This window comes from Pristiophorus japonicus, chromosome 14 (assembly GCF_044704955.1).
Source record: "Pristiophorus japonicus isolate sPriJap1 chromosome 14, sPriJap1.hap1, whole genome shotgun sequence".
Lineage (NCBI taxonomy): Eukaryota > Metazoa > Chordata > Chondrichthyes > Pristiophoridae > Pristiophorus > Pristiophorus japonicus.
In genome coordinates, this window is record NC_091990.1 from 155,984,166 (window position 1) to 156,008,157 (window position 23,992).

General features: G+C 43.5%; 1 protein-coding gene across 8 annotated transcripts in view; it reads right to left on the reverse strand.

Annotated features, from left to right (window-relative positions):
- LOC139280158 (growth arrest-specific protein 2-like) overlaps positions 1-23,992 on the reverse strand; it is a 289,936-nt gene that overhangs the window by 102,993 nt on the left and 162,951 nt on the right. For all 8 annotated transcript variants that reach the window (XM_070899704.1, XM_070899702.1, XM_070899703.1 and 5 more), the window contains one exon: positions 14,286-14,424. In XM_070899704.1, the coding sequence (XP_070755805.1) occupies positions 14,286-14,424 (139 nt within the window). The remainder of the gene's footprint in view (positions 1-14,285; positions 14,425-23,992) is intronic.

The following is a 23,992-nucleotide window of genomic DNA, read 5'->3' on the forward strand; positions in this document are numbered from 1 at the left end:
GCTATTAGGTTCCGATAAGGAACAGACTTTTAGCCACCATTGCAGCCTGGAAACTCTATACAAAATATTACTAACATTCTGATGTACAATCTTATTAAAAAGACAATGGAACATTTTTATAATTAACTCTTATTGTAGCCATAAAAAAATATCCCTTACTTGTGAGATGGCTGATTGAATATAGCGATGAGGCATTACAAACTGACAGTTTAATGTAGCAAACTGATTTACAGAACTTACTATATCAAAAGGCTCAATATTCCAAAGAAGGTACCATATTCTCTTCCCTCAGGCTCCAACCAACCTTGAAACTGACAATAGCTGTGATATATTCCCACTTGTCAGGTGACCTGTCACCTGATGCATTTATTCAGGTAAACAGCAATGGCTGCATTACCATAGTAGTCCACTAGGTGGAGCAATAGTCTTTTAGGTGGAACTATATTATACTTCTTAATGAAGAAGTAATTATAACAACAATCATCATACATAACTTGCATGGTTATACATTACAAAATATATGGAGTTATTCTGCCATAGTTACAAATCAAACTTAACCACTGGTTTTCAGTTTCGAAGAGGATACCTTCATTCTCAAACAGAACTTCCCAAACATGGTGTCAAACTTAGACACATCCTAGGCTGAGCCTGAGAAAAGTTTTCCTCCAAGGGATGCCCTTGATTTACATTTGAACTCTCTACAACTTCAGATTGTTTGGCTGCCTGACTCAGACTCGGACCTAAATTCTGACTTTCTCTTGGACTTATTTCGAGTACATTTGATGTAGGTTATACTACTGGTACTGTGCTTGTAATAAGCCTATTTGATGAGTCAGAAATAATTGAATCATTCAAATTTTCAACTCTTTCCACATCTGTAGGTGATCAATGTGAACAAACCTAACCTGTCCATGATCAAACATCTTGACCAAATATGTGCGAGGACCACATATCTTCACACTCTTCCTGGTAACCACTTTAACCATTTATGGTGATAGTTCTTTTCTCTCTTACTCTACCTCTATCATGATTCTCTTTAGATACGTCATAATGAACTAATATGGTGCTCTCTACCAATTAGCTTTTACACTCCTTGAATGTTGTGTCACATTCTTCTGTCCATTTCCACGGGACCTGTTTTTTCAACAGCTCATTCAGTGGATGTAACACTGTAGTCAAATTTGGTAGGAACTTCCCATAATAGTTCAAAAGACCCAAAAATGATCAAAGTTCAATGACATTCTTGGGAGTGGTGCATTTCTAATTGCATCCAGCTTTCCCTTGGTTGGATGTAAACCATCTTTGTCCACTCTGTGATCTAAGTACTCCACTAAGTTTTGAAATAACTCACATTTGCGAGCAGTCATTCGTACGCTGTGCTTCTCTAGCCGTTTGAGCACTTCGTTCAATATGTTATTATAGATGTGCCTGTTTGTTGCTGAAATTAATATATCATCTAAATAACATACCATCCCTTCAATGCCTTGCAAAATCTGGTTCATCACCCCTTGAAATATGGCGGGAGCGGAGATACTCCAAATAGTAGCCTATTAAATTGATATAGGCCTAGATGAGTATTTATAGTCAAGCATGACTTGGACTCCTCATCTAGTTCAAGTTGTAAGTAGGAATTTTGTAAGATCCAACTTTGAGAAGATCTGATCACCTGTCAGTGTTGTAAACAAATCTTCTACATTTGGCAATGTATTGGGGAGATTACCCTCTAGAACCTGGTTTATGGTTACGTTATAATCACCACACAACCTTACCCTACCATCGGACTTGGGTACAACAACAATGGGTGTAGCCCAATTACATAAATCTATCTTCGAGATAATGTTCTCAGTCTCTAGTAAGAACATAAGAAATAGGAGCAGGAGTAGGCCATTTGGCACCTCGAGTCTGCTCCACCATTCAATAAGTTCATGGCTAATACGATCATGAACTCAGCTCCACTTCCCTGCCCGCTCTCCATAACCCTTTACTCCCTTATCGTTCAAAAATCTGTCTATCTCTGCCTTAAATATATTCAATAACCCAGCCTCCACAGCTCTCTGGAGCAGAGAATTACATAGATTTACAACCCTTTGACAGAAGAAATTTCTCCTCACCTCAATTTTAAATGGGCGCTCTTTATTCTAAGACTATGTCCCCTAGTTTTAGTTTCCCCTATGAGTGGAAATATCCTCTCTGCATCCACCTTGTCAAGCCCCCTCATTATTTTATAAGTTTCGGTAAGATCACCTCTCATTCTTCTGAACTCCAATGTATATAGGCCCAATCTACTCAACCTATCCTTATAAGTCAACCCCCTCATCTCCGGAATCAACCTAGTGAACCTTCTCTGAACAGCCTCCAATGCAAGTATATCCTTCCTTAAATATGGAGACCAAAATGGACGCAGTACTCTAGGTGTGGCATCACCAATACCCTGTACAGTTGTAACAGGACTTCTCTGCTTTTATACTCTATCCCCCTTGCAATAAAGGCCAACATTCCATTTGTCTTCCTGATTACTTGCTGTACCTGCATACTAACTTTTTGTGTTTCATGCACAAGGACCTCCCGGGTTTCTCTGTACTGCAGCACTTTGCAATTTTTCTCCATTTAAAATTAGAATTTGCTTTTCTATTATTTCTGCTAAAATGGATAACCTCACATTTTCCCACATTATACTCCATCTGCCAAATGTTTGCCCACTCACTTTGCCTGTCCATATCTCTTTGCAGATTTTTGTGTCCTCATCACAATTTGCTTTCCACCCATCTTTGTATCATCAGCAAACTTGGCTACATAGTCTTTTGAGTTCTTGCTCAACTCTCTCCTTGAATGTCTATGGTACGGGACGTGGCTTGCAGTAAACTGGTCTAGCGTCCTTCTGCACCCTGATGCTTGCCTTGAAGCCTTGGATCAGACTGCCTATTTTGCAGAACACATTCGGATACTTCTTGATGACATCATCCTTCGATGCAAATCTCGTTTCAACACAAAAAATCTCACTGCAATCCAGCTTCAGCGATCCGAACCAATTTCTTCCTCGTAAGGCAAGCTTGTCTCCTGCCACTATTAAGAGAGGCAAGCTCTGGAATTGATCCTTGTATTTCACCAGTAGGGTGATACAACCTTCCACAGGAATGTTCCCACCAGAGTTGCCTCGCAGCTCTATCTTGGATTTCTCCAATGTCGAGATATAGTGATTCTGGTATTACGCTCACAAATGCCCCAGTGTTGATTTCCACGGGTATCTTGGTTCCTGCAACATCTACTTGGACGATGATACTTTTCGAATCGCTGTTAGATACCCTCGTGCTCCTGATGATGTGTATCTCTTCATCCTGTTGCTTTTCTTCCATGCTATTTATTCTCTGGGAATTTCTACATATAGCCTTTAAATTTGGTTTACTGTTCAGTCAGCATGCCTCTATAAGATGCCCAGTTTTCATGCAGAAGAAACACTCTGCCTTCAAAAATGGACAGTTTTGAGCAATGTGTTGTCCCAGACACCGATAGCATGACTTCAATGTATTGGTACTTTGGATAGTTGCTGAGGCCTTGGGATCCAACTGCCTTTTACTTTTAACCTGTAGGCAATTCGTCTGACGATTGAAATGGTACAAAATTCTCGGGAATATTAGTCGGCCATATCCATTGACATAGCTGTCTGACAAGCTAAATCAAAAGTCAAGTTAGGAGTTGTCAACAACTTTATTCTGATCGCTTCATTTTTCATCCCACAAACAAAACAGTCACGCAATGCTCGGTCCTGAAAGTTTCCGAAATGACAGTGAATAGATAGCTTTTTTAATGCTACAATGTACTCACTGATAATTTCATCGGTTAATTGATTTTGTATTCCGAAACGATAACTTACAGCAATTCCCAGGGGCTCAGGATTGTAGTGCTGTTCTAACTTGCTTAGAATCTCTGTAAGCGATGTGTCCTTGGTTTGACAGGAAGAAGCACATTTTTCAGGGTTTCATACAAGAAAAGAAAATAGCCCGTTTCCTTTCCAACACCACCGTTTACGGTTTTCATCATCGGGGACTTCGATTATACTATTCGTGGTGAAAAAACATTTCTAGCCGCTCCACATATGCTCCGAAAGTCTCAAAGTTGCGATGGAATTCACCCAAGCACTGTGTTATTCCCATAGGTAAGGCCATCTAGACACTGGCAATTCAGCCAAGTGTGCTTGTAATTTACCTTGGATTTTTAGCAAACAAAGGACCTCTCTAGTCTTTCTGTTGTTTGGCTAGAATCATCTACCAACAAAAATTTCAGCTAGGGTATCCAGAAATCCTATTCTTCATCGCCAATGTCATCTATTTTTTATGACATCACAAACACACAGTCTGTAAGATAGCTTCATTAACACAGGAACTTGTCAGGTGACCTGATGCATTTATTCAGGTAAACAACAATGGCTGTATTGCCACAGTAGTCCACTAGGTGGAGCATTAGTCCTTTAGGTGGAACTATATTATACTTCTCCCTCCTTAATGAAGAAGTAATTATAACAATAATCATCATACATAAGTTGCATGGTTATACATAACAAAATATATGGAGTTATTTTGCCATAGTTACAAATCAAACTTAACCGTTGGTTTTCTGTTTTGAAGAGGATACCTTCATTCTCAAACAGAACTTCCCAAACATGGTGTCAAACTTAGACACATCCTAGGCTGAGCCTGAGGAAAGTTTTGCTCCAAGGGATGCCCTTGATTTACATTTGAACTCTCTACAACTTCAGGTTGTTTGTCTGCCTGACTCAGACTCGGACCTAAATTCTGACTTTCTCTTGGAATTTTTTCCAGTACGTTTGATGTAGATTATGCTACTGGTACTGTGCTTGTAATAAGACTATCTGATGAGTCAGAAATAATTGAATCATTCAAATTTTCAACTCCTTCCACATCTGTAGGTGATCAATGTGAACAACCTAACCTGTCGAGGACCACATATCTTCATACACTTCCTGGTAACTACTTTACTCTCTCTTAATCTACCTCTATCACGATTCTCTTTAGATACATCATAATGAACTAATATGGTGCCCTCTACCAATTGGCTTTTACACTCCTTGAATGCTGTGTCACATTCTTCTGTCCACTTCCACTGGACCTGTTTTTTCAACAGCTCATTCAGTGGATGTTAACACTGTAGCTAAATTTGGTAGGAACTTCCCATAATAGTTCAAAAGACCCAAAAATGATCGAAGTTCAGTGACATTCTTGGGCGTGGTGCCTTTCTAATTGCATCCAGCTTTCCCTTGGTTGGATGTAAACCATCTTTGTCTACTCTGTGGTCTAAGTACTCCACTAGGTTTTGAAATAACTCACACTTGCGAGCAGTCACTCGTACTCTGCTTCTCTAGCCGTTTGAGCACTTCATTCAATATGTTATTATGGATTTGCCTGTTTGTTGCTGAAATTCATATGTCATCTAAATAACATACCACCCCTTCAATGCCTTGCAAAATCTGATTCATCACCCCTTGAAATATGGCGGGGGCGGAAGACACTCCAAATGGTAGCCTACTAAATTGACATAGATTTACAAACCTTTGGGAGAAGAAATTTCTCCTCATCTCAGTCTCATTCTAAGACCATGGGCTAGATTTTACACTTTTGTGCAGATCGCCCCAAAATGGGCGGTATTTCCAGTGTGGGCGGTAAAAATGGGTTTTCAGATCCCCATTCTCAAACCCCTAGTTTCCATTTTTGAAATTGGGCGTTACCGCGAGCGATCTGAAATGGGCGGTAGAGTTAAATATCTCTGACCTTTTGCCATAAAGTGTTGGCGTCCTTAGCAATGGCATTGCAACACTCAATTCTCACAATTGAGGAGTTCAAGGGTCATCATGATATGCGCAGAAGAGGAGACAGAGAGAGAGGGAGGAGATGAAAGGGAGTTAAGGCATGTGTGGGTGTGGTGTGGCTGCTTTGGGAGGAAGGAGGGAGAGTTTAGAGCTTTAGAGCAAATTTGGAAAAAAAAATGAGTTGTTACCAGCCAGATATTTGCCCGAATTTGGCCTATAATGGAGGGAGAGGAGGAGGCGACACAGCCTGCTGTGGAGACTGACGGTGGCGAGAGCAGTGAGCTGGGAGATGAGCACATTGGAGGGCGCAAAAGAGTGAGGAGGTTCTCGGACAAGGCAAATTCCTCCCTCCTGCAGGAGGTCGAGTCACGTTGGGGTGATTTGACACAAAGAGGGCGTGGGAAGCCCACCCCAAAGGCCTATCAGAAGATATGGGCTGAGATAGCAGAGGTGGTGTCGTCAGTGACCAACGAGGAGCATGAGAGCAACCAATGTCGCAAACGATGGAACAAACTTGTCAGATCTGCAAGAGTAAGTATTACATTTATTTTCATGTACTTATATATTTATATAATTTGATTTGTAAGAGTCATAAGTGACTATCATCAGATGTGAGGTCTTTCACTTTACAGGGAATGTTGTACTCAAAGCCTGCGGTTACAGTGTATGTCTTTAGGTAAAGAATGATAATTATCATAATAATCATGATTACATCTATCGGTTATGTGTTGTATCAGTCTCTGCGGCAGTACCTAGCAATGATATCATGCAATGATCTCATGCTATGTCGTCCTGTCACCTTTTACGGAAGAAGCTATCAACGATGAGGTCCGTGCAGAGGCAAACAGGTGGGGGGGGCCACCAGCGACATCACTGAGATGGAGGAGTGGGTGCTCGCACTTGTGGGGTAGCATCCCCGGATGGCCACGCAAGGAGCTGCAGACCCTGAAGTCTTGCCACGTGAGTAAAGTTTATACCATTGTGTGATGTAAAGTCAACATATGCGACACCCACTCATATCTGAACAATAATATATGATAGATGATTTCTATCTTGCACACAGACTGCAAGATGGCTTCTGATGCTTTTATTCAGGTAAACATCAATGACTGCATTAGCACAGTAGTCCACTAGGTGGAGCAGTAATCCACTAGGTGGAACTATATTACAGTAACATTTTCAAACTTACTGTAATCCTAAAACTGAGTTGCCAATTTGCTTTCCTTTTCTCTCCAGAAGGCATAGGAGCCGAAATTTACTTTCGCTCGAAACAGGTGACACTTTCCACTCCTAAAGTGTTTTTTCTGCTGCGTGGGATGAGGTCGCCTATTTCGGTAAATTCAGCTCTTTGGCGTTTTTTTCTCAGCAACCCGTATGTCGGTCATAATGGGGGTGGTAAGTACTGTAGAAGGGTGGAAGTGGAGGCGGGACAGAGTCTCCGCCGCTGTCAGTCAGCAGCGCAGCGGAGATGATGTCACGACGCTTGTGCATCACCACGCTCTACCCTTCACTTAAAGGGGATTGCCTTCGGCATTTAGAAACTTCAGTCCACTGGGCCACCAGGAAGGGTTTTGGCCAGCCAGCGGCCTGGCACCCAAAAAGGGGTGCCAGGCTGCCCGTTGGCGGCCCCGCCGAACCCAGGGGCATAATTGTCGGCCCGACCTGGCAGTCGGTCGACACAAAAGAAACATGGTAGCCGTGGCAGTGCGCCCTCCCCTTGAAGGGCTGCTGATTTTTGGACCTAAATTTCACGGGAGGTGTGATGGAGGTGCTGGAGTCGGCGGTGCTGACTTTCAGCACCCGTAGATTCTTTGCTGGAGCACAGTACATGGGCATCGGTTGCCCTAACATACTTCACCCAACTGCCCATTATTTGTGGTTAAACCTTGACAATAAGCATCAACAAGCTACTCAACAGTATCACAGCTGAGTCTATTGTATCCTCATCTGACATTCACACTTCAAGCAGGGACCACTGGATAGCACTCAGGAGAAGGAATCTAAACTAATTTTGCTCTTTGTAAAACAGTGGCACTGTGAACAATTATAACATCCCTACTGACACCGTTGCCGATATGAGCTAACAGCACAGAGTGGAGATCAAAACAAGGCTATTCACTGGACAGGCCTGAGTTAGCAGGAGACCTCGCGGATGATGAATTTTAACAAGCTTTTTAAATATCCTAACCAAACTTCTTTCAGATTATAATGCTGTAGTGAAAATCTACTCCAAGTTTGCCAGCAGTAATCTAACAAGAATGAGACGGTGCTGTTAATCTTTCATGGCAATATTTAAATTTAATCGATTATTGCTAAATTTGTTAACACAATAATGCTTCACACCACTAATGCTTGTGAGTCACAAGAAAAACATTATACATGTTTTTGCCGATGTGCATGCATCCCATGATTTGAAGTAAAATTTACATTGCAGCATCGATGACGTCATTGAGCCGTGACTTTTACATATCTCACCAGATTTTTTGATCCTCAGCCAAGCATGCTACAGTCCCAGAATCCCCAGCCAAGCATGCTACAGTCCCAGAATCCCCAGCCAAGCATGCTACAGTACCAGAATCCCCAGCCAAGCATGCTACAGTCCCAGAATCCCCAGTGCCCTCTCCTCATAAGGAATGAAATGAAATGAGTTTCCTTCAGTCTATATAAAGAAAGAAAAGAAAGACTTGGGGACTGATTTTCAGCAAGGCCTTCGCCCACCCAAGTGCCGCCCAAAGTGGCACTAATGGCCGCCAAGGTACCAGTCAGTACTTTTGACGGGATATTCGAAGGTCAGCGGGCAGCAAATGGAAGTCGTACGTCACCAATTCAGGCGGCAGCGGGCGAGAGGTTGCATTCTCAGCGGCAGAGGTGCTTGCCGCCAAGTGCCGCTGAGGATGGAGTCGGGCCCGTGGAGGGTCAAAGACATGAAAAAAAAAAACAACAGCAAAAAAATGTAAAAAGTATCCGAAGACCTTCAGGGGACCCCATGCAGGCAAGTCGCTGTTGAAAAAAAGTATTAAAATGTTCACTTACCTTTTTTTCAGGTTCTTCGTGCTCACCGTCGGGGACAGACCAGCCTCCAGTCAGCGGTCCACCCCCGTTCTGCTGCCGAGTCCCGCCGACTCCCGCCCACAGGAATCTGGGAGCTCGGTGGGCGGGAGCTCGGTCGCGCCACTCGGCCGTCCGCTGATGTCAGCGAGCGGTTCCCGGCGGCTCTCCCTCCCACCCGCTCCAGGCCACGCCGAAAAGTGGCACTGGGCAGATCTTCAGGGGAAATATCGGCGGCAGTGGGCAGCAGCGGGTGATGAGGTGCTGAAAATCGTCCCCTTGAATTCATACAGCACCTTTCACAACTTCAGGATGTCCCAAGCAATTAAAGCCAATGAAGTACTTTTGAAGTGTAGTTACTGCTGTAGTGTAGAATTTGTGCTCAGCAAGCTCCCACAATCAGCAAAGCGATAATAAATAGACAATTTGTTTCAGTGATGTTGGTTGAGGGATAAATATTGGCCAGGAGACTAGGGATAACTCCCCAGCTCTTCTTTGCAAGAGTGCCATGGAATCTTTTACATCTACCTGAAAGGGCAGACAGGACCTCGCTTTAATGTATCATCCGAAAGACAGCACTCCCTTAGTACAGGCACTGAAAGTGTCGAGTCTCTGTAGTCGGATTTGAATGCTACCACTGAAACAGGGCTGACAGCCAACTATTACCTATTATGTGCAGCCTGTTTGAATGAGGAATGTGAGCGACACTGTATGGTCACCCAAGTGACCAGACCAACAGCTACTTTGTCAGTCTGTCAGTACATAGGTACCTTTTATTGACAATATGCTTGTTGTTTGTTGCATGCCACACTCATTGGCATGGCAGCAATAGTGTGCCCTATTAATCATGAGCATGCCTGTGTGCTTTCAAATTACACGAATGCTGCACACATTTCCTATGTGATGCTCCACCAAACTTACAGTGGCGAGCTGTTTATATGTATTGTAATGCAAGATTTCAAAATTAAGCGAAGTGTGAGCGTACTTACCATGGCAGAATTTCAGAGAGCAGCAAATTTATTCCTCACCTGCTCCCAGGAGAGGTGCACAGATAAGACAGCATTGACTCTTTGAGTCACTTCCATTCATTTTGTTGTGATGCTGAACTTCACAGCTCTAAATGAACCATTTTTCTCTACAGGACCTCCAAAGCTGTGCACTGAAATTGAGCCATTCTGTTTCATTGACTTCTTCCAACCATTTCCTTCCCTCAGTAGCAGGACAGTTTTAAGACTGACCAGCATCCCTTTAAGAGCTGCTAGTTCTGGAAAATTCACTTTGAGCCCGGTATATTCCCAGCACATCATACACTCTACTGCAATGTCATGTAAATGAGTTGATCTTGCTGTATAGTGAGAGGTTAGCTTACAGCACTGCAGGTGTGCACAGAGCCTGAACAGCAGCTATGCCACTACCATTATGAACTATATGGAAGTCAAGGTTTATGGGGAACAGGCAGGAAAGTGTTGAGGTAGAAGATCAGCCATGATCTTATTGAATGGCGGAGCAGGCTCGAGGGGCTGTATGGCCTACCCCTGCTCCTGTTTCCTAAGTTCCTATTATGTCAGGACCACGTTATTGGTCCCTATAAGAATGGCCAAAGTTGAAAAATGAAAAGCCCATGGATGAAATGGTGGGTTCTCTTCTAGTTATGTATGAGGCACAGTGTTGAAACTATGCAAGAGGCTTTACCCCTGCATGTAATCTTGGAGCGCTTGGCGCTGTCTGTTAAACAAATGTTGCATTCCCACTGCACTGGCATCCTTTACTTTGATAAACAGAAAATTTAAAGCAATAATTACGTATCTAGCCATGATATATTTATTTTATTGCAGAAATCTACATCTAAATCTACGCCTTTTTGCACCCGGGTCAGAAGTATTGCCTCTCTTGCTAAACTGGGCCATAGTGGCATGAAAACGAAGCGGAGCGCTGTCTGTGGCGTTCCGCCTCGTTTCCGAGGCGTTCTTGGGGCACGTCTCTCAGTGCCGCGCTGAAGACGTCAGCACTACGCAGCCACTCTGCATAGTGTTGACATGCAGGCCATAACGCCCCTCCCTTTCGTTTAAAGGGGAGGGCAGCTGCGAACTCTGCAGTGGCTTTGGTGGTCACCACAGGAACCAATGACCGCCATTGGGAACACCCCAATGGCCCCAGTACAGCAGCTTTGTGCCCCACAACTTCCCCCGCAGGGCAGAAAGGGGTCGGCGCACACGGTGATGACGTCATCGCCGTGTGCGCCCCGATCCATGGTGTTAATCGGGAGATGCAGCGCAAAGCCATTATCGCTCCCACAATGATGGGAGCAATTTTGGGGGAGGCGCTTCCGCCACCCGCCCCCGGGCGAAAAGGAGTTTTCCTCCCGGAGGTGCTAACAGGCCTTTTAGAAAAAGGCAATTTTGCCCCCTCAGTTTTTTAGATAAAAATTCCCCCAGTGAGTCGGAAAAACTGCTGCAGATGGAGTTCAATGTGAGAAAGTGAGATTATCTGCTCTGGATCCAGGAAAAATAAATCAAAATGTTTTCTTTATGCTGAGAGACTAGTAGAGGAGCAAAGGAATTCGGTGTCCATATACACAAAACACTAAAAGGTAATGCGCAGGTACAAAAAGCAATCAAAACGGCTAATGGAATGTCGGCCTTTATTTCAATGGGTTTAGGATTCAAAAGTGAAGAGGTTCTGCTTCAGTTGCACAGACTAAATCTGGAGCACTGCGTTCAGTTTTGGACAACAAACCTCGGGAAAGATTATTGGTCTTGGAAGAGTTTACAGCGCAGATTCGCCAGAATGATACCAGCCCTTAAAGGGTTAAATTATGAAGACAGGTTGTATAAACTTGGCTTGTATTTTCATTGAGTTAAGAAAGTTGAGGGTGATCTAATCTAGATGTTTAAAATGTTAAAGAGCTTTGATAGGGTTTGAAACTATTTCCTCTGGCGGGGAATCCAGACTTTAGAGCATAATCTTAAAATTAAAGCTCAGCCATTTACCAGCAAAATCAGGAAACAATTTTTTTTGCACAAATGTTAGTGAAAATGTGGAACTAGATCCTCCCAATGGTTGTGGATGCTGGGTCAGTTGAAATTTTCAAGAGTGAGCTCGACAGATTTTTGTTATGTAAGGATGTCAAAGGATATGGATCAAAGGCAGGTAAATGACATTAAGGTACAGATCAGTCATGAACTAACTAAATGACAGAACAGGCTTGAGGGGCTGAATGGCCTATTCCTGTTTCTATATTCCATTATGGGATTTGAACTCATGTCCTTTGAATCACTAGCCCAGTAATTACCTGAGCGCCATCCAAGCTGAAGTGTGCAATTTCCAACTCAAACCAGTCTGAATCAGGTACACACGTGTCAGCTGAGTTTCTAGCAGCTCCCATTTTGTTAGTGGTAATAGCTTCCAGGCTTTAGTGATCTATTTCATTTCAGGCACATGTGCAGGGAACTTAATCTTGCATTTAGAGTAGTTTTTTTTCTGAGCACATCAGCAAGAATTCAATTATAAGTAACAACTTCCAGTACTTAATGCTGATTTATCTGAACCAGACTTTGGTGTAAGTACTTACAGGTAAAACCTATTAAAATTCTGAATCCACATGCCAACCTTCAAAAGATTTCAAAAATTTATTTCTGGCTTCACTGAGGTTGGAATTGGTGCAATTCAAGGATTCAGGATTGAAATCTGGAGACAGCACCAGCACAATTCTGTCCAGACAACTTAACACAATTGGAACTGAGAACGAAGACCTAAAGACAGTTTACACAGTAGATATAATATAAACTCCAAACATCTGGATTCATGCTAATCTTTATAATTGAAAGTTATTTTTATATAGAATTTGGAAGGTGGTGATTAATTCTTAACAGAAAAATGGAAAATACAACCCGATCTAGAAATTTGATTGCGCAGCGCCTATTTTTCACGTGAAAACTGTCACTGAAGGGTCCAACCCAGCGTGCAGTATACACGTATTCAATCCATGCAGGAAGTGCATTGTACACAATATTGGTTAAGGTGTCCTGTAGTCGACCAGGCACCCACCTGAAACTGACGTTCGGCCCAACGCCTGTGCAGATCGGGGTGCTAACTCCTGTCTCAGGCCCTTTTCTGAAAATGGTTCACGACTAACCACAGCATGTGCAGTGCTTACTGCGGTCAGTTACCTCAGGCACAAACAGCTAGACCAGTGGTCTATAAAAGGAATCGCTGGAGGCTACCACCAAAAATGTACGTAAAAAAATCATGAATGTGGAGTCAGGAGGAGCTGAAATTCTCGTCATGGCTCCACATTACAACTGCGGTCCACTGACTGTGACCACTCACAGCCCTCCCTAATTGTCTTCCATCCAACCTGGACTTGCCTGCTAACCTTGGCTGGCATCCCAGCAGCAAATCTCACTCGCCCACTATGACTGGCGAGCTGCCTCCAGGGCTACAAATAAAGTTTGCGTACAATATAGTGTGGCCGACCAACCACTTTCTTGTGGTCCTGCCACCGGCCTCTTTAGCTGCGTGCAGCGTGCACCGTGCACCGCACTCAGATCACGTCCAAACTGGGGCAGCACGATCCGGATGCAGCATGTACAACAATATCTTTAAAGAGAAATGAAAACAGAAAATGCTGAAAAACATTCAGCAGCTCAGGCTGCATCTCTGGAGATAGAACCATTTCAAGCCGATGACCTTTCATAAGAACTCCATCCAGCCTGACCTGCTGAGTGTTTTCCAGCAATTTCTGTTTTATTTTTAAACATAGAATTTACAGCACAGAAACAGACCATTTGGCCCAACTGGTCTATACCAGGGTTTATGTTCCCCGAGAGCCTCTTCCCACTCTACTGCATGTAAGCCTATCATATCCTTCAAATTCTTCCTCCCTCATGTATTTATCTAGCTTTCCCTTAAATGCATCTAATGCATTTATTTCAGATTTCCCAGCGTCCACCATATTTTGCTTTTGTAAAGAGAAGATGGCTTAATGTTTCAGAGGTAGACCCTTCAACAGAACTTCTTTATTTTCAGCATTTGTGTTTTTAATTTCAGATTTCTAGCACTTGCAGTATTTTCTTTTTATCTCTGGCCACAGATGGTCTCAGTTTTATCAATCAAAATGCAGTCTTCAAGAAAAGTAAAAATGTGCTTTTATAAAGACCTGGAAAGTCCACTTCTGGTTAGTTGGCATTAGGCTGAGCATGGAATCAGCATAGTTTCTGGTCCTGAATAGCACATCAGTATTCAAACCCAACTCTAGAGCTTGCTACTGTGCTGGGACTCACTGCCTTTGAATGACAGGATCAACATCCAGACCAGAGGGGATGCCAATCATTGTTGAGATTAATGGCAGCTTGTGAGGGAAGATCCATCTGCCTCCTTGTTACTTTGGGTGATATTTTTGCTTTGTTTTACTTACTGCATCATCCAGCAATTTTCCTGCAGTCTTCTTTCCAGGAGATTTAGTCGGAGATGGAGACGGGGGAGGTGCGGAATGAGACTCTTCCTGTTCGATTTCTTTTTCTAATTTGACCAGTCCTGATGGTTCTACTCCAAACCTGGATTGCAAAGGAAAGCAGTTCATATGTCATGTATTGTTAAATGAACAGACATAAACAAACTCAAGCTTCCATTTGCAAGAAAGCTAGCTCAATCTCGATTTGATTGTATGGGTTGGTAGAAGATGTCTGTGCTAGAGTGTATAATTTTAATTTAATTGTTTCCATTCACATATAATGCTTGCCAAAATTAGCATTACTTTTTGAAACCTCAGTGATACTGACATGATAGACACTACACAGGGATGGAAGTAATTATACAAAAATGTACATGCTGGGGGAAAAAAAAATAATGGTTCACATATTTTAAACCTCATTGTCAGATTAGTGATGATTGCAAAAAAGTGTATTCAATTGAAAGGTTAAAATAGCTCGTAAGCCCGGGATGCATCCAACACTGTACCATATATAACAATGTAGCAGTGACTACATCAAACTGCAGCACTGAAAAATCACAAATCACACTGTGCCTAGGGGCTGGTAATGAGTTGTTAGATAGCGATAGCATTACCTTGCACAACAACTGCTGCTGCTTGACTCTATCAAGCTCTGAGGCGAGATTTCTACTCAACGTCCATTATGCACCTTGGAAACCCAGTTGTGCTTTAGTCTTATTAAGGCCAGTAAAAAGAGAAACTAACAAAACAAAGCTCCATTTGCCCACGTGAAATATTTTCTGTGTCACCAACAGTGGCCCTCGGGTAGATCCTGGGAGAGGGAGAGGGTGTAAGTGATCGGGATGGAGTGGGACGACCCAGATATGGAGAGAACTGATCGGGAGGGAGGGGAGCTATCGGGAGAGGAATGGGAAGAAATCACGAAGGAATGGGGTAACTAGGAGAGAGCTGAGCAGGACCAGCAATGGTCTTCAGCACTACAGTGGGGCCGGTGAGGAACATTCCTGCTCCTTCTGGCTCCACATTCAGGTAAGTCCTTTTTTTTTAAACTTACCTTTTCCGTGGCGGCCTGGCGCAGTCCCTTTAAGGACTGCTGGTTACGTAGCATGTAGACCATGTTTTCCTGTTTGGCGCCTGAAAACCAGGCACTGCGCCATCGAATTCCTCAGCCAATCTGTTTTTGTTGAGTTTTGAGAATGATGGGAAAAACACCTGTCATCCCCTTTGGTATGCCACTATAACAGTTTAAATATTAAATCTAAATTTTGCTAGATCATTAGAAATTTTTAAATGGAATAAATCTAGCAATTTTTAACACTCATGAATGCACTGCCATACGTTTTTGAATGTGTGTAACAGACCTGAAAATAATGACTCGTGTGTACATTATTAGCACAGCAATTTATTGCATCCCTGTTCAACACTTTCCCAAGTCTGAACAATTGATTATTCAATCCATTACTAAAATGAACTTTAGCATGTGCCGGATGACTCACTCCATTACTGACTGCAAACAAAAATCGGCTTTGACATGTGGCACTGACTGAACCATTTCAATTTGTTTGCTATTTTCACTGCAGCTGACGTATAGAATGGATATCTTCTTTTTATCCATTTGTCAGACTCAGGCTGGCACAACAGATTAGTACGTGCCCCATGACATTTAGGTCTGCAATTCCTTCATGGTGAGTTTCCAATCTCAGCCATGCCTCCAGGTAGAATGGAGCCTGGCATTCCAGAAAAAAGGGCAAAGAAGAAAAATCAGTGGATAAGACACGTGTTCTTACATGTTATCTACCATGTTGAGCTCCCACCTTCTTTATCTCTCATTCTCTTCTGCGTCATGGAGAACAAATGGATGTTGCCTGTTGATTAATGCCACACTATAATAATGTTACATACCACTTATCATTGAATGTGTGAATAATATTGTATAGTATCCTACAATAGTATATTTTATAGAGATGAGAACATTGTGGGTCGGTCTCAGTGAATGACTGTTATCTTTTATACTGTTTGTGTGGTGCAACCACAGCATACAGTATATGAAATGGAGAAATGTGTTTACAATATATCACATGTTTTATGTGTCCTAGATATTTTATTACTGTGCTCTGGATAGGATTGATTTTCCACTCTCCACCCAGCCCTGCCTTGGTGGGTACAAATCAGGTAGGGCACACCCAAAATGTTTTCTGCCCAACCTAACCTCAATTCCCCCCACATTTAAAGATTCAGATCATTACTCCAGGCCCAATGGACAAAGGCTGTAGGTCTGCTCTTGTCAAGGCTTTGCACCAGGAAATGGAATGGAAATCCAGCTGCCAGCAGGCCACAAGCCCTGAAGATTTACACGGGATTTGCAAAAAAAAAGGCATTTACCATTTCAAATCCTCCATTACTTTGCTGCCTGCCTTCCTTAGATCATCTGATCTGAGCAGGGCTGGATGCAAGGCCCAATGACAACTTCTTCTCACTGCTCTTCCTAATGGGCACTTGCCAGGTGATCACACAGGAAAATAAGGTAGGAACCCCTGTTACATTCCTCCTGACTCATTTGGAAGCTTACAGTTCCTGTAGCAACACAAGGAGGGCAATCACCTGGCATCATGGAGCTCTGCCCATTTTGTCTTTGCTTTGCTTCAAGAAACTCTGCATTTCCAGGGTGCAAAACAGAGGAGGATCAGGCCTACAGAGTCTATTCATAGTGTTTTAGAGCCTGTTTATGTAACGGAAAGAAATTAATGAAGATGACTTACCTACTATAGAACATAGAAACACAGAAGTCTACAGCGCAGAAGGAGGCCATTTCGGCCCATTGTGTCTGTGCCGGCCGACAAAGAGCCAAACGGCCCTCGGTCAGCAGCCCTGAAGGTTACATATAAACCAATGAACAATGAACAATGGCGGAAAGGTAAAGAGCATCCGGCCCAACCAGTCCACCCCACACAACTACGATATCCCATGCATCGCAACATAGAAATATAGAAAATAGGTGCAGGAGTAGGCCATTCAGCCCTTCGAACCTGCACCACCATTCAATAAGATCATCGCTGATCATTCACCTCAGTACACCTTCTTGCTTTCTCTCCATACCCCTTGATCCCTTTAGCCATAAGGGCCACATCTAACTCCCTCTTGAATATATCCAATGAACTGGCATCAACAACTCTCTGTGGTAGGGAATTCCACAGGTTAACAACTCTCTGAGTGAAGAAGTTTCTCCTCATCTCGGTCCTAAATGGCTTACCCCTTATCCTTAGACTATGTCCCCTGGTTCTGGACTTCCCCAACATCGGGAACATTCTTCCTACATCTAACCTGTCCAGTCCCGCCAGAATTTTATATGTTTCTATGAGATCTCCTCTCATCCTTCTAAACTCCAGTGAATACAGGCCCAGTTGATCCAGTCTCTCCTCATATGTCAGTCCTGCCATCCCGGGATTCAGTCAGGTGAACCTTCGCTACACTCCCTCAATAGCAAGAACGTCATTCCGCAGATTAGGAGACCAAAACTGAACACAATATTCCAGGTGAAGCCTCACCAAGGCCCTGTATAACTGCAGCAAGACCTCCCTGTTCCTATACTCAAATCCCCTAGCTATGAAGGACAACATTTGTCTTCTTCACCGCCTGCTGTACGTGCATGTCAACTTTCAATGATTGATGGACCATGATACCCAGGTCTTGTTGCACCTCCCCTTTTCCTAATCTGCTGCCATTCAGATAATATTCTGCCTTTGTGTTTTTGCCACCAAAGTGGATAACCTCACATTTATCCACATTATACTGCATCTGCTATGCATTTGCCCACTCACCTAACCTGTCCAAGTCATCCTGCAGCATCTTAGCATCCTTCTCACAGCTCACATCACCATCCAGCTTAATGTCATCTGCAAACTTGGAGATATTACACTCAATTCCTTCATCTAAATCATTAATGTATATCGTAAATAGCTGGGGTCCCAGCACTGACCCCTGTGGCATCCCACTAGTCACTGCCTGTCATTCTGAAAAGGACCTGTTTATCCCGACTCTCTGCTTCCTGTCTGCCAACCAGTTGTCTATCCATGTCAGTACATTACCCCCAATACCATGTGCTTTGATTTTGCACACAAATCTCTTGTGGGAGACCTTGTCAAAAGCCTTTTGAAGGTCCAAATACACTACATCCACTGGTTCTCCCTTGTCCACTCTACTAGTTACATCCTCAAAAAATTCTAGAAGATTTGTCAAGCATGATTTCCCTTTCGTAAATCCATGCTGACTTGGACCGATCCTGTCACTGCTTTCCAAATTTCATCTTTAATAACTGATTCCAACATTTTCCCCACTACTGATGTCAGGCTAACCGGTCTATAATTACCTGTTTTCTCTCTCCCTCCTTTCTTAAAAAGTGGGGTTACATTAGCTACCCTCCAGTCCATAGGAACTGATCCAGAGTCGATAGACTATTGGAAAATGGTCACTAATGCATCCACTATTTCTAGGGCCACTTCCTTAAGTACTCTGGGATGCAGACTATCAGGCCCTGGGGATTTATCGGCCTTCAGTCCCATCAATTTCCCTAACACAATTTGCCGCCTAATAAGGATTTCCTTCAGTTCCTCCTTCTCACGAAACCCTCGGTTTCCTAGTATTTTACATTCCACCACAACCGGAGCAATGCGATCTCCTGGAAGAGACAAAAAAACAGATAGAAACCCAGGCCAAGTGGGGAAAAAGATCTGGGAAAATTTATCTCTGACCCATCCAGGCGATCGAAACTAATCCATGAGATCATTCTGGCCGTATTTGATTCCCTGCAGTACTTACCATCATATCTGCGCCAGCCAACAAGAAGTTATCCAGTCTAAGACGAGGGGATTAAATGTAGTATCTCCAAATTTGCGGATGACACTAAGTTGGGTGGCAGTGTGAGCTGCGAGGAGGATGCTATGAGGCTGCAGAGCAACTTGGATAGGTTAGGTGAGTGGGCAAATGCATGGCAGATGAAGTATAATGTGGATAAATGTGAGGTTATCCACTTTGATGATAAAAACAGAGAGACAGACTATTATCTGAATGGTGACAGATTAGGAAAAGGGGAGGTGCAACGAGACCTGGGTGTCATGGTACATCAGTCATTGAAGGTTGGCATGCAGGTACAGCAGGCGGTTAAGAAAGCAAATGGCATGTTGGCCTTCATAGCGAGGGGATTTGAGTACAGGGGCAGGGAGGTGTTGCTACAGTTGTACAGGGCCTTGGTGAGGCCACATCTGGAGTATTGTGTACAGTTTTGGTCTCCTAACTTGAGGAAGGACATTCTTGCTATTGAGGGAGTGCAGCGAAGGTTCACCAGACTGATTCCCGGGATGGCGGGACTGACCTATCAAGAAAGACTGGATCAACTGGGCTTGTATTCACTGGAGTTCAGAAGAATGAGAGGGGACCTCATAGAAACGTTTAAAATTCTGATAGGTTTAGACAGATTAGATGCAGGAAGAATGTTCCCAATGTTGGGGAAGTCCAGAACCAGGGGACACAGTCTAAGGATAAGGGGTAAGCCATTTAGGACCGAGATGAGGAGAAACTTCTTCACCCAGAGAGTGGTGAAACTGTGGAATTCTCTACCACAGAAAGTAGTTGAGGCCAATTCACTAAATATATTCAAAAAGGAGTTAGATGAAGTCCTTACTACTAGGGGGATCAAGGGGTATGGCGAGAAAGCAGGAATGGGGTACTGAAGTTGCATGTTCAGCCATTAACTCATTGAATGGCGGTGCAGGCTAGAAGGGCCGAATGGCCTACTCCTATGTTTCTATGTTAATCACACATCCCAGATTTAGGTCCGTAACCCTGCAGGTTACGGCACTTCAAGAGCCCTTCCAAGCATCTTTAAATCTGGTGAGGGTTTCTGCCTCTACCACCCTTCCAGGTAGTGAGTTCCAGACCCCCACAACCCTCTGCGTGAAGAAGATTCCCCTCAAATCACCTCTAAACCTTCCACCAACCACTTTAAAACTATGCCCCCTCGTAATTGACTGCTCCACTAAAGGAAATAGGCCCTTGCTATCCACTATATTCAGGCCCCTCAAAATTTTATACACCTCAATGAGGTCTCCTCTCAGCCACCTCTGTTCCAATGAGAACAAACCCAGCCTATCCAATCTGTCCTCATAACTAAGATTCTCCCTTCCAGGCAGCACCCTCGTAAATCTCCTCTGCACCCTCTTCAGTGCAATCATGTCCTTCCTATAATACGCCGACCAGAACTGCACGCAATATTCCAGCTGTGGCCTAACCAGAGTATTATACAATTTAAGCATAATGTCCCTGCTCTTGTATTCTATGTCTCGGCCAATAAAGGCAAGCATTCCGTATGCATTCTTAACCACCTTATCCACCTGGCCTGGTACTTTCAGGGATCTGTGGACAAGCATTCCAAAAAACATTTGTTCATCTACACTTCTAAGTGGCCTACCATTAAATGTGTATACCCTTTCCTTATTAGTCCTCCCCAAGTGCATTACCTCATACATCTCCAAATTAAATTCCATGTGCCACTGTTCTGCCCACAGTCTCTTAAGTATACCATTATCGAACCCCTTCTGGAAGTCCATGTAATCTACATCCATAGACATTCCCCTGTCTACTACTTTAGTTACTTCCTCAAAAAAGTAAATTAGGTTCATGAGACATGATCTACACTTTACAAATCATTTTACTGTTAATGAGCAGTAATATCTGAATGTGACAGCTAATTTAATTAAGATCTAAATAAAAGTAATGTGTTGATTTGACTGAACATACTGTTGGGGGAAATGACTTACCAGGGAAAGGCATCAGCAGCCAGGTTCATGGCAACATGGGTGGCTCTGCCGCACAGAAGGGCGGGAAAAAGAGTGGGAGAGCTATAGTGATAGGGGACTCTATTGTAGGGGGACTAGATAGGAGTTTCTGCGGCCGCAACCGAGACTCGAAGGATGGTATGTTGCCTCCCTGGTGCAAGAGTCAAGGATGTCTCAGAGCGGCTGCAGTGCATTCTGGAGAGGGAGGGTGAACAGCCAGTTGTCGTGGTATATGTAGGTACCAACGACATAGGTAAGAAGCTGGAAGAGGTCCTACAAGCTGAATTTAGGGAGCCATGAGTTAAATTAAAAAGTAGGACCTCAAAGGTAGTAATCTCTGGATTGCTACCAGTGACACATGCTAATCAGGGTAGAGGGAGCAGGATAGTTAGAATAAATACGTGGCTTGAGCAGTGGTGCAAGACGGGGGGATTCAAATTCCTGGGACATTGGAACCAGTTCTGGGGGAAGTGGGACCTGTACAAAAGGGACGGTTTGCACTTGAGCAGGACTGGAACTGATGTCCTGGGGGTAACATTTGCTAATGCAGTTCGGGAGTGTTTAAAATAATATGGCAGGGGGATGGGAACCCATGCAGCGAGACAGGGTGAAGTAATATGGAGTCAGAAACAGATGGTAGAAAGGTAAAAAGCAATAGTGGAAGGCCGAGTAAACAAACGCAAGAAACAAAAAGGGCCACACTACATCATAATTCTAAAAGGACAAAGGGTGTTAAAAAAACAAGCCTGAAGGCTTTGTGTCTTAAAGCAAGGAGTATCCGGACGAAGATGGATGAATTAACTGTGCAAATAGAAGTTAACAGATATGATGTGATTGGGATTACAGAGACGTGGCTCCAGGATGATCAGGGCTGGGAATTCAACAACCAAGGGTATTCAACATTCAGGAAGGATAGAATAAAAGGAAAAGGAGGTGGGGTAGCATTGCTGGTTAAAGAGGAGATTAATGCAATAGTTAGCAAGAACATTAGCTTGGATGATGTGGAATCTATATGGGTAGAGCTGCAGAACACCAAAGGGCAAAAAACGTTAGTGGGAGTTGTTTACAGACCTCCAAACAATAGTAGTGATGTTGGGAAGGGCATCAAACAGGACATTAGGGGTGCATGCAATAAAGGTGCAGCAGTTATCATGGGTGACTTTAATATGCATATAGATTGGGCTAACCAAACTGGAAGCAATATGGTGGAGGAGGATTTTCTGGAGTGCATAAAGGATGGTTTTCTAGACCAATATGTCGAGGAACCAACTAGGGGGAGGCCATCTTAGACTGGGTGTTGTGTAATGAGAGAGGATTAATTAGCAATCTCGTTGTGCGAGGCCCCTTGGGGAAGAGTGATCATAATATGGTGGAATTCTACATTAGGATGGCGAATGAAACAGTTAATTCAGAGACCATGGTCCAGAACTTAAAGAAGGGTAACTTTGAAGGTATGAGGCGTGAATTGGCTAGGATAGATTGGCAAATGATACTTAAGGGATTGACAGTGGATGGGCAATGGCAGACATTTAGAGACCGCATGGATGAACTACAACAATTGTACATCCCTGTCTAGCGTAAAAATAAAAAAGAGAAGGTGGCTCAACCGTGGCTATCAAGGGAAATCAGGGATAGTATTAAAGCCAAGGAAGTGGCATACAAATTGGCCAGAAATAGCAGCGAACCCGGGGACTGGGAGAAATTTAGAACTCAGCAGAGGAGGACAAAGGGTTTGATTAGGGCAGGGAAAATAGAGTACGAGAGGAAGCTTGCAGGGAACATTAAAATGGACTGCAAAAGCTTCTATAGATACGTAAAGAGAAAAAGGTTAGTAAAGACAAACGTAGGTCCCCTGCAGTTAGAATCAGGGGAAGTCATAACGGGGAACAAAGAAATGGCAGACCAATTGAACAAGTACTTTGGTTCGGTATTCACTAAGAAGGACACAAACAACCTTCCGGATATAAAAGGGATCAGAGGGTCTAGTAAGAAGGAGGAACTGAGGGAAATCCTTATTAGTCGGGAAATTGTGTTGGGGAAATTGATGGGATTGAAGGCCGATAAATCCCCAGGGCCTGAAGGTCTGTATCCCAGAGTACTTAAGGAGGTGGCCTTGGAAATAGCAGATGCATTGACAGTCATTTTCCAACATTCCATAGACTTTGGTTCAGTTCCTATGGAGTGGAGGGTAGCCAATGTAACCCCACTTTTTGAAAAAGGAGGGAGAGAGAAAACGGAATTATAGACCGATCAGCCTGACATCGGTAGTGGGTAAAATGATGGAATCAATTATTAAGGATGTCATAGCAGCGCATTTGGAAAGAGGTGACAAGATAGGTCCAAGTCAGCATGGATTTGTGAAAGGAAAATCATGCTGGACAAATCTTCTGGAATTTTTTGAGGATGTTTCCAGTAGAGTGGACAAGGGAGAACCAGTTGATGTGGTGTATTTGGACTTTCAGAAGGCTTTCGACAAGGTCTCACACAAGAGATTAATGTGCAAAGTTAAAGCACATGGGATTGGGGGTATTGTGCTGACGTGGATTGAGAACTAGTTGGCAGACAGGAAGCAAAGAGTAGGAGTAAATGGGTACTTTTCAGAATGGCAGGCAGTGACTAGTGGGGTACCGCAAGGTTCTGTGCTGGGGCCTCAGCTGTTTACATTGTACATTAATGATTTGGACGAGGGGATTAAATGTAGTATCTCCAAATTTGCGGATGACACTAAGTTGGGTGGCAGTGTGAGCTGCGAGGAGGATGCTATGGAGGCTGCAGAGTAACTTGGATAGGTTAGGTGAGTGGGCAAATGCATGGCAAATGAAGTATAATGTGGATAAATGT